This window comes from Lytechinus variegatus, chromosome 10, assembly GCF_018143015.1.
Source record: "Lytechinus variegatus isolate NC3 chromosome 10, Lvar_3.0, whole genome shotgun sequence".
Classification (NCBI taxonomy): domain Eukaryota; kingdom Metazoa; phylum Echinodermata; class Echinoidea; order Temnopleuroida; family Toxopneustidae; genus Lytechinus; species Lytechinus variegatus.
The window spans coordinates 13,603,578-13,616,847 of NC_054749.1; the positions used below are offsets into that span (position 1 = coordinate 13,603,578).

Below are 13,270 nucleotides of genomic sequence, written 5' to 3' on the forward strand. Positions count from 1 at the left end.
GAGAACTAAATGTATTTTGCATTCTTGTTGGCCTTTACCACTTTATTAAAGGACAAGTCCACCCCAATAAAAAGAGAAAAATCCAACAAGCACTACACTGAAAATTTCATCAAAATTGGATGTAAAATAAGAAAGTTATTACATTTTAAACTTGTACTTAATTTCACAAGTTATATGCACATCCTAGTCGGTATGCAAATGAGACTTGATGACATCATCCACTCACTATTTCTTTTGTATTTTATTATATGAAATATGGCATATTCTAATTTTTTTTCCTCATTGTCAAGTGAAACAACAATTACTCCCTGAACATGTGGAATTAGCATTGTTTAATACTATATGGTTCAGTCAAGTTGGTCCTTATTGTAAAATTCAAAAAAAAAAAATAGTGAGGGAGATCATCGACTGTCTAATTTGCATGGCTTTGAGTTGTGCATATCACTGTTTTGTGAAAAATAAGCGAAACTTTAAGATGTCATAGCTTTCTTATTTTACATCCAATTTGGATGAAATTTTCAGCATAATGCATGTTTTATTTTTCTCTATTTATTCAAATCAACCTTTTTCTGGGGTGGACTTGATTTTAATGATATTGATGATTTTCATGGTTTGGGGGAAAGTAAAATAAAAAGAGAAAGTCCTGGTGAATAGGGGGGTTGTTCCCGCATGGCACTTTTTTTCTCTAATGAAAACTGCCTGATGGGGCATTGTTGTGGTGATATTGCCAGTCGTCCTGCAGAAACCCTATTCTATTCTTTCGCACTTAAATAAAGCAAAGACTGCAAGATCTGTAGGTAAATGATCAACAAGTCCTACAATAAGAAATCACTGCAGACAACTTCTGTCACATTCATGACAAAGTATCTGTTCACAATGGCTAAAGCATATTGCCAATTACAATGTTGGGAGAAACTGATATTTTCACCAGAACTACTCCACATTTACCCAAATCGAGCAAGTCTTCAATAGGACCAAATTGGGACCCATTTGTAGGCCAGCAAGGGACAATATAGTTAAGAGGCATTATTGAAATCATACTTACAGGACAAGTCCACCCCAACAAAAAGTTGATTTGAATAAGAGAAAAATCCAACAAGCACTACACTGAATAATTCATCAAAATCGAATGTAAAATAAGAAAGCGATGGCATTTTGAAATTTCACTCATTTTTCAGAAAATAGTTATATGCACAATTTACCCACATGCATATGAGAGAATCGATGATGTCCCTCACTATTTCTTTTTTATATGGTTTGAATTATACAATATTTCAATTTTTACAGATTTGACAATACGGACCAACTTGACTGAACCATATAATGTTAAGCAATGGTAACTCCACATGTTCAGTGAGAAATGAAACTTTTGTTTCACAGGAAAATGAGGAGAAAATTAGAATATTTTATATTTCAAATAATAAAATACAAAAGAAAAAGTGAGTGATGTCATCAGTTCCCTCATTTGCATACCGACCAGGATATACATGTACATATAACGATTATGTGAAATTAAGCGAAACTTAAAAATGTCATAACTTTCTTATTTTATATCTGATTTTGATAAAACTTTCTGTGTTATGCTCGTTGGATTTTTCTCGTTTTATTCAAATCATCTTTTTGTTGGGGTGGACTTGTCCCTTAAGAAATAAGCTAGAAAAATTGGCCCATATACATGTACATCCCACTCTCATTCTCCATCTCCAGCCTGGCATTAGAGTTACATTTGCTTTAATGAAAGCAGAAATTAAAAGAACAATTCAGTGGAAATTTTAAGTTTCCCATAATTGAAGAGGAAAATAAATTACTGAATGCAATCCAGCTTACAAAATTTACTCAAAATCCACAATTATTGTTGGAAACTTTACTTCATTTGTAATTTACACATCCTTAAAGAGAAGGAACAGCTGTAAAGGTAAAGGCCACCGCACACCTTACAACCGTTTGCGATCCAATTTTGTAACAAATCACATTTTCTCATTTTCTGAAAATGTGAATGGAACATATTTTATTTGAGGTTAAAATTAATTGAAAGAATACTAATATAACCATTTTGAAAGATTGCAAGCCTTTATTTTGGAGTCAAGGCCAAATTAGTTTCAAATCGTACGACTGCTATGACGTCATTACGACTAGATATTAAATTTGCTTTTATTCTAAGGATGATAGCATAGTCACAGATTTGAAAACGGGTATTCGTACAAAGATTTTGAACATTACACAGTAAGACATTCCAAGTCTCAATATTAGCATCAAATTCTACTACGTTTTATTCCAAAATAGTCACAGACCAATCGTAAGGTGTGCGGTCGCCATAAGGTGTACGCATTCCATTTTTCTGCTTTCATTAACGACTCAGACCAGACCCAAAAGTGACAAATCATATACCAATCGAAAGCTTGTAAACCACTAAACACAGCAGTGCAATTTTGTGCATTTCACCGTTTATCAGCTGAGTATTTTGCTTGAGAATAGCTCCATTTATTGGGCTTCAAAAATATACTTTCCTGTGCTTTTAAACCAGCGCCAAGACCGTGTCATCATGTTGTACTATAAAGAGTGTTGTGATTCCACAAGTTTATACAGAGAAAAACTGGGTGATTTTTCTGCTGTTCGAATTATGCATTTTATTTTTTTCACCTTTATCACAAAGAGATATCAAAAATATATTCTGATACAAGCTTGAATGGATGAAATCTACAGATTTAGACTAGTTTTTACCATAATTTATTTCCTGTTTATTTGGTGCAGCTTTTCAATTCTGTATGCATTCGGATTATGTGTAAAAAAAATTTAAGTCATATCAGTTCAGGCCCAGTAAGAGCTATACAAAAAAATCCCCCCCCAAAAAAATAGCTAAGGGTTGTAGGTTTCATCCACTTGAGCAGTAAATAGCTGCTATTTTCTTCTGCAAAGTGAAAGAGAAAAAAATTTATAATCTGAAATACAGAAAAAAATAATCGCCCAGTTTCCTGTGAACAAATTTCTATGGAATCACAGCACTTTTAACACAATATGAAATCATGGTATTCAGGCCAGAGAAAAGCACAAGAAAGCCTCATGTCGACACCCATTAATAAATACAATACTTAGGTGAATACACTAGCGTACCTACGGGGGGGGAGGGGGGCAGTTTGCCCCCCCCTGACGAGCTTAAATACTTTTTTTTTGCTTGTCAAATTTTTTGGGCGGACTAATTTGTTCCCCCCCCTGTGAAAAATCCTAGGTACGCCACTGGGTGAATATGTATAAAACTTACATTGTTGTACTATATATCTTATATATTCACTATTTGTCATTTTCACTTTTAGCTCAGGTCTGGGTCTTTAGAATCAAACTTCCAACTATTCTTGCAGACTTGCAGTATGTTAATCTCTCATTTTCACTCTATGAAGTATAAGTATACGTATAATGAGGATCGAACAATCTGTTTTTTAATTCTAAGTTAATTTTTAATTCTAAGTGTGATGAATTTTATTTGCATCCATCATTGATAGTTTTAAGAGGGAAAATGATTAAATGTAAGGTAACAGTAAAGTATTGGAAGATATAGAAAGGTATAAGAGAGAAAGACAGATACACAATAGAAAGTAAATGAGAAATGGACAGAAACATAGAAAGGAGGAAGGGAGAGAGATGGAGAGAGAGAAAAGGACAGACAGAAAGAGAGGGGAGAGGGAGAGAAAAAAGAAGCAATTAAGGAAAAGAGAGGTGAGATCATAGCAATAAAACTTTAAATAATAAAGGCACCTGTAAAACTCTAAATAAGTTCTTTTTAAATATTGGTTTGAACATCAACTGTCTATATGAAGTTTCTGGAGTCCAGTGCTGACCTTGTCGCATTCTACAGGAACATCATCTCCATTACATATAAGATCATCCTCTGCACGAGTCCTTTGATCCATCTCATTCACATCTTTGACATTCTTAGGTAATCCTGTTTCCCCTAAAGCTACATCAAGACCGTCCTTGTGGCCACTGGAACCTTGTCCAAACGAGATATTTGTTTCTGACGTAGCTTCTCCATTCATCAAGTTCGTTTCCAAAGCGTCTTCACAGTCACTTTCACTTGATGATTCCAAATCTGGCATGTCGTAATTACGCTGCTGAAGCACTTCCTCGGACTCTTCTTCCTCTTCGCTTTCAACCTTGCCACCTTCTCCCTCCGCCCCATCATCGGAGTCTTCAGAATCTTCACCTTCAGAGGAAGGCATGTCATACTCTGGCTGGCGATTCATGTTGTACGTTGTCCTGTTCATGTCAATATCCATAGGATCTGTGAATGAGGAAGATAAAGTCGAAGATTATGATGACATAACAATCCAATGGTATTTTATTTCGAAAGAATAATAAATACAAAAATACCAGTAACTCTGCCAACATCGAATCTTCAGGTAAAACAGAAATCAGACTTCATAGATGGAATTTGACTTATAACAGGTACATGACACCTTATTCCATTCACGGAAGCTCAAATAGTCAGAGTTACTTGTATATACAATGCATGGAGAAATGTAATACCAATATCATAGGATTTGTGAATGAGGAAGATAAAGTCGAAGATGATAATAACATAACAATCCAATGGTATTTTATTTCGACAGAATAATAAATACAAAAATACCAGTAACTCTGCCAACATCGAATCTTCAGGTAAAACAGAAATCAGTTCGACTGTATAGGAGGAATTTGACTTATAACAGGTGCATAACACATCATTCCACTTATGGACGCTCAAATAGAGTTTCTTGTACATGTATATACAATGCATGGAGAAATGTGATACCAATGACCCCACTATATTTTCAATGTAAAAGAGATTCATTGCATTCACTCATATACAGAATATTTCCAATGATCATCATTAATTCTGACAGTTTCTGTATGGGTCTGAAAAACAGTAGAGGTGGAAGAGGGAAAAGATGAAAGGAGCAAAATCAATGAATAGGAATGTTACTGTCTTTCGTGATCCTGACAATCATTCTACGATTGGTATTTTACTCTATCCGAACACGATGATGCATATGAAGAAATATGACATATTTCTGGATGATGATAACCTAACTCAACCTCATATAGTACTTTCAATTCACTACCAATTGCTTTATATCTTATTTACTTCCGAATCATTAAATTATGTAATTACTACATGAGACATTGTAAAATAAGTTGAAAGTCATACAAACCCAACTTTCAAGTGGCGTTTTGCAAATGATGGTATTTTAAAATGAATTACACGACATATTAATGTAATGTCACCTTAACCCTGAACTCACCAACAAGATTTCTTCTCTCTTGTTCCTGCTTGAGTTGGGTCATCCATTTTTGCTGGGCCTTGACCACGTCAGCACCCGTCTTGCAAGCAGCATAGATGTCCAGGAGTTCATGGTTGATGTCAATGAAGACGGGACCCCACTTGAAACGCTTGAGAAGACGAAGCGAATATTCCTGGAAACCTGACAATTGCAACATAGATATTGGTTGGCTGATTCCTGTGTATAATCAACTTAGCAAAAATGAGTCAGAGATCATAACCGGAACCAAAAAAGATGTATGAGACAGAATTTATAAGAAATACGATTGTTGAGAGTGGTCTACATACGAGGCAATGTGTGCACAAGGTCGAGCGTTACGTTTGTCTACATCAAAGCCGTTTCCTGCTTAGCCTTATTAAAACCTTGCTTTCAGTTTCAAAACATGCCCTGATCGTACATAGTTGACTTCTACATTTAAAAAATATCTATGGTGTTTTCTTGAGTGTAAATTTCAGTTTACATCGAAGATCCGGCTCGGCGGAAAAGTTTTGATGTAAACAAATGTACCTAATCCTTGTGGATCCTCCATCCCCTACATTTACTGCGATGTTCTAATGCTCAGAGAGTCAATCATAGTTAAGAGCAACATCAAATTACTACATGAACAATGGTTGAATTCATACTGATCTCACCCGTGATATAGAGGGTGGCAGCCAGTGCTTCAACACAGCTCAGCTGACAAGGTTTGCCATAGTTGACAGGGTTGGCAGCCACAAGGTACGGCAGGAGACGTGGATAACTCCCCCTCATCCTGGAGAAAGGTGTCTCGTCCAGCCGCGCCCATGAACAGTCTATCACAGCCACACCGTTATTCTCAACTATTGATCTATCAACATCAAATTATTAAAGACAAATGTTCAATTCAGCAAGACATACAATCACTTCATCAAAGACATTTTGGAAAAAAACACTTAATTTAGTGGTAATTTGAACTAAATGTACTTCACTAAGTACTATCATTAACTTCATCTAGAGCAAGCCCCATGATTGGAAACCCAACTACATCTGCAATCAAAATCTCTTAGCACTGAACTTTAAAGACATCCCCTTCCCTATGCATTATTTAATAACTATTGTAATTGGATGCTGGATGAAAAAGGGGATTACTTTTTCTCATTTAAAATGTTAATATATCAAACTTACACAAACTTTTAAAATCTACTGAAAAAAAAATGATTGGCTGACAGCAATTTGTTTTTACATTGCTATCGATAATGAGTATTATGAATTTGACACTCGGCATTAAACCTTCACAAATGTTGATATTTTGAAGTGATTGCTCCTGTTTGGACTTGGATTTCCAGACTTTCAGAACTTTTCCCATTATTGTAAAAGTTGACAGAACTTTTGCTTAAAAATTAAGGTTTTGGATGGAGGTTCACACAGCTGTTCATAAGTTGCACATGACTTTACACATGTTGGTAAACCTTTGTTGGGTGCTTAATCAGATTCTCAATCAGTTTCTCAATCAATTTGATTCCCATTAGCTGTGGTTGAAATGCGAACTTTGTAGATAAACATTTCATTTTCAATCTGAACGGAAAATTTTGTATTTATCAATGTTTAATTGATTTGAGGTTATACGGAATGCACTCTTTTTATAATAATACTTGGAAAATTTGGGATCAAATTTAGTACAAGAAACGGGTGCCAGTTGTGCGAATAGTCATGTAACTTAATTCAATCACCTTAATGAAATGACCCCCAGGCCATTTATAGTGATCTATGTAATAACAGGACCTAGGTTCAACTTTTGTTTCACTCTTTTACCTATCTTGTGGCGAGACACAGTTGGTACCCATTGGAGATAGGATGATCCCATCAAAGCGCTGGGAGAGCTTCAGAGTACGAAGAAGACGTTTCCTTGCCAGCTTGCGACCCGTACACTTCTTGGGGTCGCAGTGCATTAGGTCCCACATTGCCAGAGGAATGGGGATCTTCAGATGATCTGGCTCTTCCTCAACATCATCTCCTTCGTTGAACGCCCCTGGTAGAGATGCTGAAAATCAACAATTCAGGGGGTTTTAGGCAAATTATAGTTACGTCAACAGATTGTGGTAGTTAACCCGGTGTCTCCAGGCTGTATTATGCAGGCTGGAGTCTATGGAAATCATTCAGCCTCAAACAGGTGAAAGAAAGAAAGCCTACATGTAATGTACAAAATTGTAATTTCTTCCAATCTGTTTACAGAATATTTTCAGCCTTCCTTGATATATTAATCCATTTTCTAAAATAAAACTTGACGGATTATAGATTTCACTTTATGCCTCTGCAAATACCAGATCAGTAACTTCTAAACTTGTCAAATAATAACCTCTGTGACCTTTGACCTCAAGGCCCTAAAATTGATCTATTTCCAATTTGTCCAATGCCATTTCGTCCAATAGCCGACTTATCTACTATCATTTGGTCTACCATCAGTTAATCCACTATCCACATGGTCTAAGTGCCATTTCGTCCACTCACCATTTCATCTAATAACCAGTTGGTCCAATGGCCACTTAGTCCATATACCATTTGGTCTAATAAATTGGACGAAGTGTTAATTGGGCGAAATGAATGAAAAGAAAATTGGTATTAGACCAACTGGTTTATATGAAACGAAATGGTCATAGACGAACACTGGTGATTAAGCGAAGTGATTATTGGACCAAATGGCTGTTAGATAAAATATTGACGGACGGAATGGCATTAGACTGAATGAAGGCAGACCATATGACGATTGGAGAAGTTGGCAATAGTCGAGTCGGCAGTTAACCATCAGACCATCTACCTTCCCATGCGCATACATGACCCACGTTTGAAGCTGAATACTCAAACAGTTCTTTAGTTATCATGAAAACAATATATTTTTAGGTAGGATGGGGGGTCGGGTGTCCGAACACTTTATATTTTTGAAGCCTTCTTTTTTGTCTTTAGATTACACTAAAAATGCGAATTCAATAATTGAAATCATCTTCTATTTTGTTTTCTGTAATATTTCCTGACATTTTGTAACAAATATCGTTAAAACTTCACTTGTAAATTTTTCCAAATGACTTTCTAAAATCGTCCGGACACACAATAACTGGGTATATGATGGGCGCCAAGTCTGCGCACCTAACGATTTGAGTTAAGATTTAAAATGAATTTCTTTTTATTTCACAAAATCTTTCAGTTGATAATATTCCTTACATCATGAGTTAGTGTGCCAAATATCTCATTAAAATTTGAAAGAAATATATGATTTTCCTGGAAAAAACCTTGGGCTGTCATTTTCAGATTGAAAAAAAAAAATGGTACCCCATGTCTGCGCACTCATTCACTTTGCACACCTTTCGGGGATTTTGATGACAAAGGCTACATTTTGAGGCTTTCGCATGAAATGCCCTGAATTCATTATTTTTCCACCATTTTGAGTCAGATTTTTTTATGAATACCTGTCTATGTATTGCATGTGTAAAGTTCATGCTCATTGCGTATCTTTTTTTACTAGAATCGTGCAGATACGTGGGTGCGCAGACTTGGGAGACCGCGCAGACATGGGGGAACTGACCATACATAATGACCACTGTAACCTTTGACATTGAGCCCCAGAGCCTATTCAGATCACTGTCACTTTAGCATGTCTGAAGTTAATTCATCAAACGGTTCTTTGTTTATCTTCTTCTTGTGTAGAGTACTACAATCCTCTTTTACTATAAATCTAGTAATACTAGCACAAATAAAAACAGGATGGATGGATTGGACAAACTGTAAATGCCTCCAGCAATGTGACTGCCTGCAGAGCACGGAGGTATTAAATTATAAGTAAAGAAATTATTGAATTAAAATGCATAAGAAAATGACAATGGGAAATAAATAACTTTATATCGAAATTGAATAGATGATTTAAACAATTCAAAACTTAAAGGAGAGGCAAATAAACTATACTGAGCCTAGTCTAGGCAGCCGATGAATGGAAAGTATTCAAAAAAATAATAGGCCTTATTTATAAAAATTATATTCAGTCTGAATACCTTTCGTCATGTACAGTCATAAAATGCAAAATTTCATAGGTCCTAGAACTTAGAAGTAGAACATTAAAATAAGATCAATACAATCAATCCGCGCTAGGCATGCTCATTTACTCCCACTCCCAGACGTCAGACCCAGCCAGAGACGAGTGAAATAAATTTGTCGATACCAATTCAGGGGTGTGACTGTGAGCAAGAACAAATTAAAATAGCTGAAATTACAAAGCTCCTATACTTTTGTACAAACAAAAAACAAAGAATGCTGAAATAAGCTGACAATTAAGAACAAATATAGCTGAAATCAGCTAAACAGCTGAACTCTCACACCCCTGTGATACTTATTTTCCACCTGCATATTACATTATGAAATTTCATTCATGTGCTATTCGAATACAAGAATCAAAGAAACGTGCCATTACCCATTGACTTGCGTGGGTAAAACTGTGCACACAACACTATATAGATAAGGACTCAACTGAGCTGAGCTCGTTTAGACTTTAATATTATCGGTACTTTACCTCCTTCATCTGTACCGCCGCCGATTTTGAAGAATTTGTGTTGTTTGCCGTGTTTCTGCTTTCCACCTTTTCCATGATCCTTCTTTCCTTGTCCTTTTTTCTTTCCCATAACAGCAAACAATTAACTATCCCCCGATGTCCAAGCTCGCTCCGCGCTTATTAAATACGGTATTAGTACGGTACCATTTCTGTTCGGCACACCGGTATCATATCGCTACGATACGGAATTGGAACCGACGGTACGGTACTGGCAGCAGCTGAGTTTTCATTTTTCAGGACATGAAATTACAAAAAAAAAATTTAGCTTGCGCTTCGCGCTAGCATTATTCAAATAGGGCTTTAAGATTTTTATATTTTTTATGTTGCTTTATAAGAATAAAGCTAAAAAAAGACTAGGACATCGGCGTTTTGCCCCCCCCCCAAAAAAAAAATTAATGACCAAGAACATGGGGAGAAAAGGAAAAGGGATAAATGTACAATGTAGACCTAGAATTTTTCAAATGTTATGTCAAAATTTATCATAGACTTAGATTTTTTAATTAAAATATCAAAATGTTTGCTCTCTCCCAACTTCTTATTAATTTTATGTGATGCCGGATAAAGCCCCCTCATTTTTTTGCTCATTACGCCATTGAGACAACCCCTTTCAAAGAAAAAAAAAATATCAACTTTGAGCGGCCGATCAGGGGAAACATGGGTTTAAAAAAATTCGCCCCCCCCCCCCATTGGCGGGAGCTGGATCTGCCCCTGCATGTTAACATTCCCCCAAAAGCAAACCCCATAAAAACAAAAAGAAAAGTAGTCAAGTAATTATCAAGATAATACAAAAATACTAACCAATATGTTGAGACAAAAAAGGTATGCAACCATGTTCTAAGAAAAATTGGTATCGATCCTCGCGATTTATGTTCATAAACTTCATTTGAAAATCAACTTTCACGATTTGAATCAAATTTATGAATTTCTAATTCTGTTTATGGTAATTTTTGCTGGTAAACTTCTAATTTCTAATTGATCATGATACGACTAATATGATTCAATTTTAATGTTTTGGAGTTTTTTTATCAGATATATACCATTCATTTTATTGTCATCACATACATGTATATATCCGAGATTCCGAGACGATATCGATCTGTCATATCATTTCCGGTTATCTGTGACCCTAGTTTCTAATGGGGTATTGCAAAAAACTTGCCATCAATTGCAAGTCAATTTTTGGTCCCTAAATCAAACATGATGTCTTGCAGTTAATTGCAAATTATTGATTGATTGCTAATTTGCTCCTTCAAACAAGAAGTTTTATCTGATTTGCTACAGCTAACGTTGATCTATCAGTTGCAAAATTACAACATAATATTTTCCTGGCTGAAAATTATATGGTTTATGCTCTTCCTAGTTTGTACAATATAGGCCAGTCGCACCGGGTCTCTATTAAAAAAAATACAAGCACCCGGCCCCTCCTGGATCCGCGCCTGTACAAATCTACAAAAAAAAATATGAGCCCGTAGCCCGGACAATGAGATACTGATGATGTGAAGTTGATCAAATCAAAGTATCAAAACAACGCCAAGTAGGGGGGGTATTATAAATGCGGTATTCTCCAGGCTCATATGGTTGTACAGTATTAGGCCAGTCGCTTAACGGACAATTAAGCACCTCCAGTGGCGGACCGTGCATGACCCGGAGGAGCGGAGGAGACAAAGCATTGGAGGGGCACATCATTGTTTACAAACAATACAGTGCCCTTCCATCATTGTCTAATCAGGGTCATGGTTCGCGCCACTGAGCACCCCCCCCCCCCCGCCTCCTGGCCGGATCCGCGCCTGTACATATTTGCCTTTCAACAGGGTAGTAATATTTCATTTGCATCAATCACGGTGTCTTTAGATTTCACAAAGTCCCCTTTCAGAGGATAACTATGTCTATGACAATACATTCACCCGGGGGGGCACACCATGCGCGACCACAAAACTTATTAAGGGTGTCTTTTTCACCGTGACGATCGGGCACGTTACGTACGTAAAGTGATAAGGGTGTCAAAAACACAAAAATAATGAAAAAAAGGTATTTATATTTCGCTAGGAAAATTACGTGTTTATGGTCGAATTTGCGGGGATGATAATACAAAAATAAAATGTTTTATAAAAGATGTCCTTTATGCCCCAACACTTCGTATTTAGAGTCCGATCTGCGCGAAGTGTAGAAGGTGGGGTCGTACTAAACCACATAAGGTAAAGCCGACGACCGAAGGACCCGTAACAATAAAACATTCCTGTACTTGTTTAGGGGTTCATTTCAAGGAATATTTGCCAATAGTATCGTTTTGTTTTCCAATACTTGTATAAGGGTAGGGTTTCACACGCCATTCATGACTTGTTAAGGGGTGCATTTTCAGAGTATGAAAATACGTGTTTATAGGGTGCTTTTTGAGACCTCATGGTCGCGCATGGTGGGTATCCACTCGTCAATGGAAGTGGCCCCCGGGACAAAATCACTTGACTGTTCTATTTTCACTAATTTTTTTTCTTCTGCTTCTGATGTCATTTTGCGATCCCTTTCAATCAGAGCAACTGCCTTGCATGGCTGCACTCAACCCAGGTAAGGTGATAGCCGGCGGGATTTATTCCTTGAATGCGCCATGCAAGTACGTGCCTTTAGCAGCTGGAGCCTCTCAGCCAATCAGAACTATGGATCTGATAGTTGTCGGACCAAAATATTGATGAAACACCCCAAGCTTGAAACCAGTTGGGTATACATACGTAGCAACAGGATTTTTTTCCGGGGGGCAGTGGGATGGAGTCCTTGCTTTTTAAGGGGGGGGGGCAACATTTTTTATGTGTGTGTATGTGTCACAGGTGGGGGGCATCCAACTTTCGCCAATGAGAGGGGTGGGGCTGATCGGCCGCTCAAGTTTTTTTTTTTTGAAGGGGTAGTCCTCACAGTCACTTCTTAGCTTTATTCTTATAAAACAACAAAACTAAACTCCCGGACTAAACTATGACTAAAATAATCTCACATGAGCCCTAGTAAAATAAGTGTGAAGTGCGCCGAGCTGATTTTTTTTTAATTTTCAGGCAATTTGTCCCGAAAATTTAACATTCTGGGAAATGTTTGTGATCTTGAACAAGAAGCGTATGCAACTAGATAATTTCCGCGAACGCCAAGCGCGAGCAGAATTTTTCAAGCCTACACACTCAGCAATAATAAGAGCACGAAGCTGAAATTTTTTGACATTCCGACCTAAAAAATTGTCATTCTTAGCACTTTTTGTAATCATGAAAGGGATATGTATGTAAACAATTGATGCCAGCGTGAAGCGCGAGCGGAAGACAATTTATATTTTAGACCTTCAAAGGGAAACTCTATTCATGTTTTGTAAATCATGAAAGGATGGTAATTAAGTATCTTCCTACATTATTAATGCGAGCGTGAAGCGGAA

At 36.8% G+C, this 13,270-nt stretch overlaps 1 protein-coding gene across 2 annotated transcripts; it reads right to left on the reverse strand.

The window, feature by feature from the left end:
- Positions 1 to 3,430: 3,430 nt before the first annotated feature.
- On the reverse strand, positions 3,431 to 10,027 carry LOC121423014 (18S rRNA aminocarboxypropyltransferase-like). Of its 2 annotated transcripts, none has more exons than XM_041618283.1 (5): positions 9,829 to 10,027; positions 7,086 to 7,314; positions 5,948 to 6,141; positions 5,277 to 5,456; positions 3,431 to 4,276 (listed from the first exon to the last, which is right to left on the reverse strand). In XM_041618283.1, exons 1-5 carry the CDS (start codon positions 9,935 to 9,937, stop codon positions 3,795 to 3,797), a joined length of 1,194 nt encoding a protein of 397 aa, XP_041474217.1. In that variant the 5' UTR covers positions 9,938 to 10,027; the 3' UTR covers positions 3,431 to 3,794. The 2 variants fall into 2 exon arrangements, with proteins under 2 accessions (XP_041474217.1, XP_041474218.1); XM_041618284.1 differs by lacking the exon at positions 9,829 to 10,027 and adding an exon at positions 9,730 to 9,750.
- Positions 10,028 to 13,270: the final 3,243 nt, after the last annotated feature.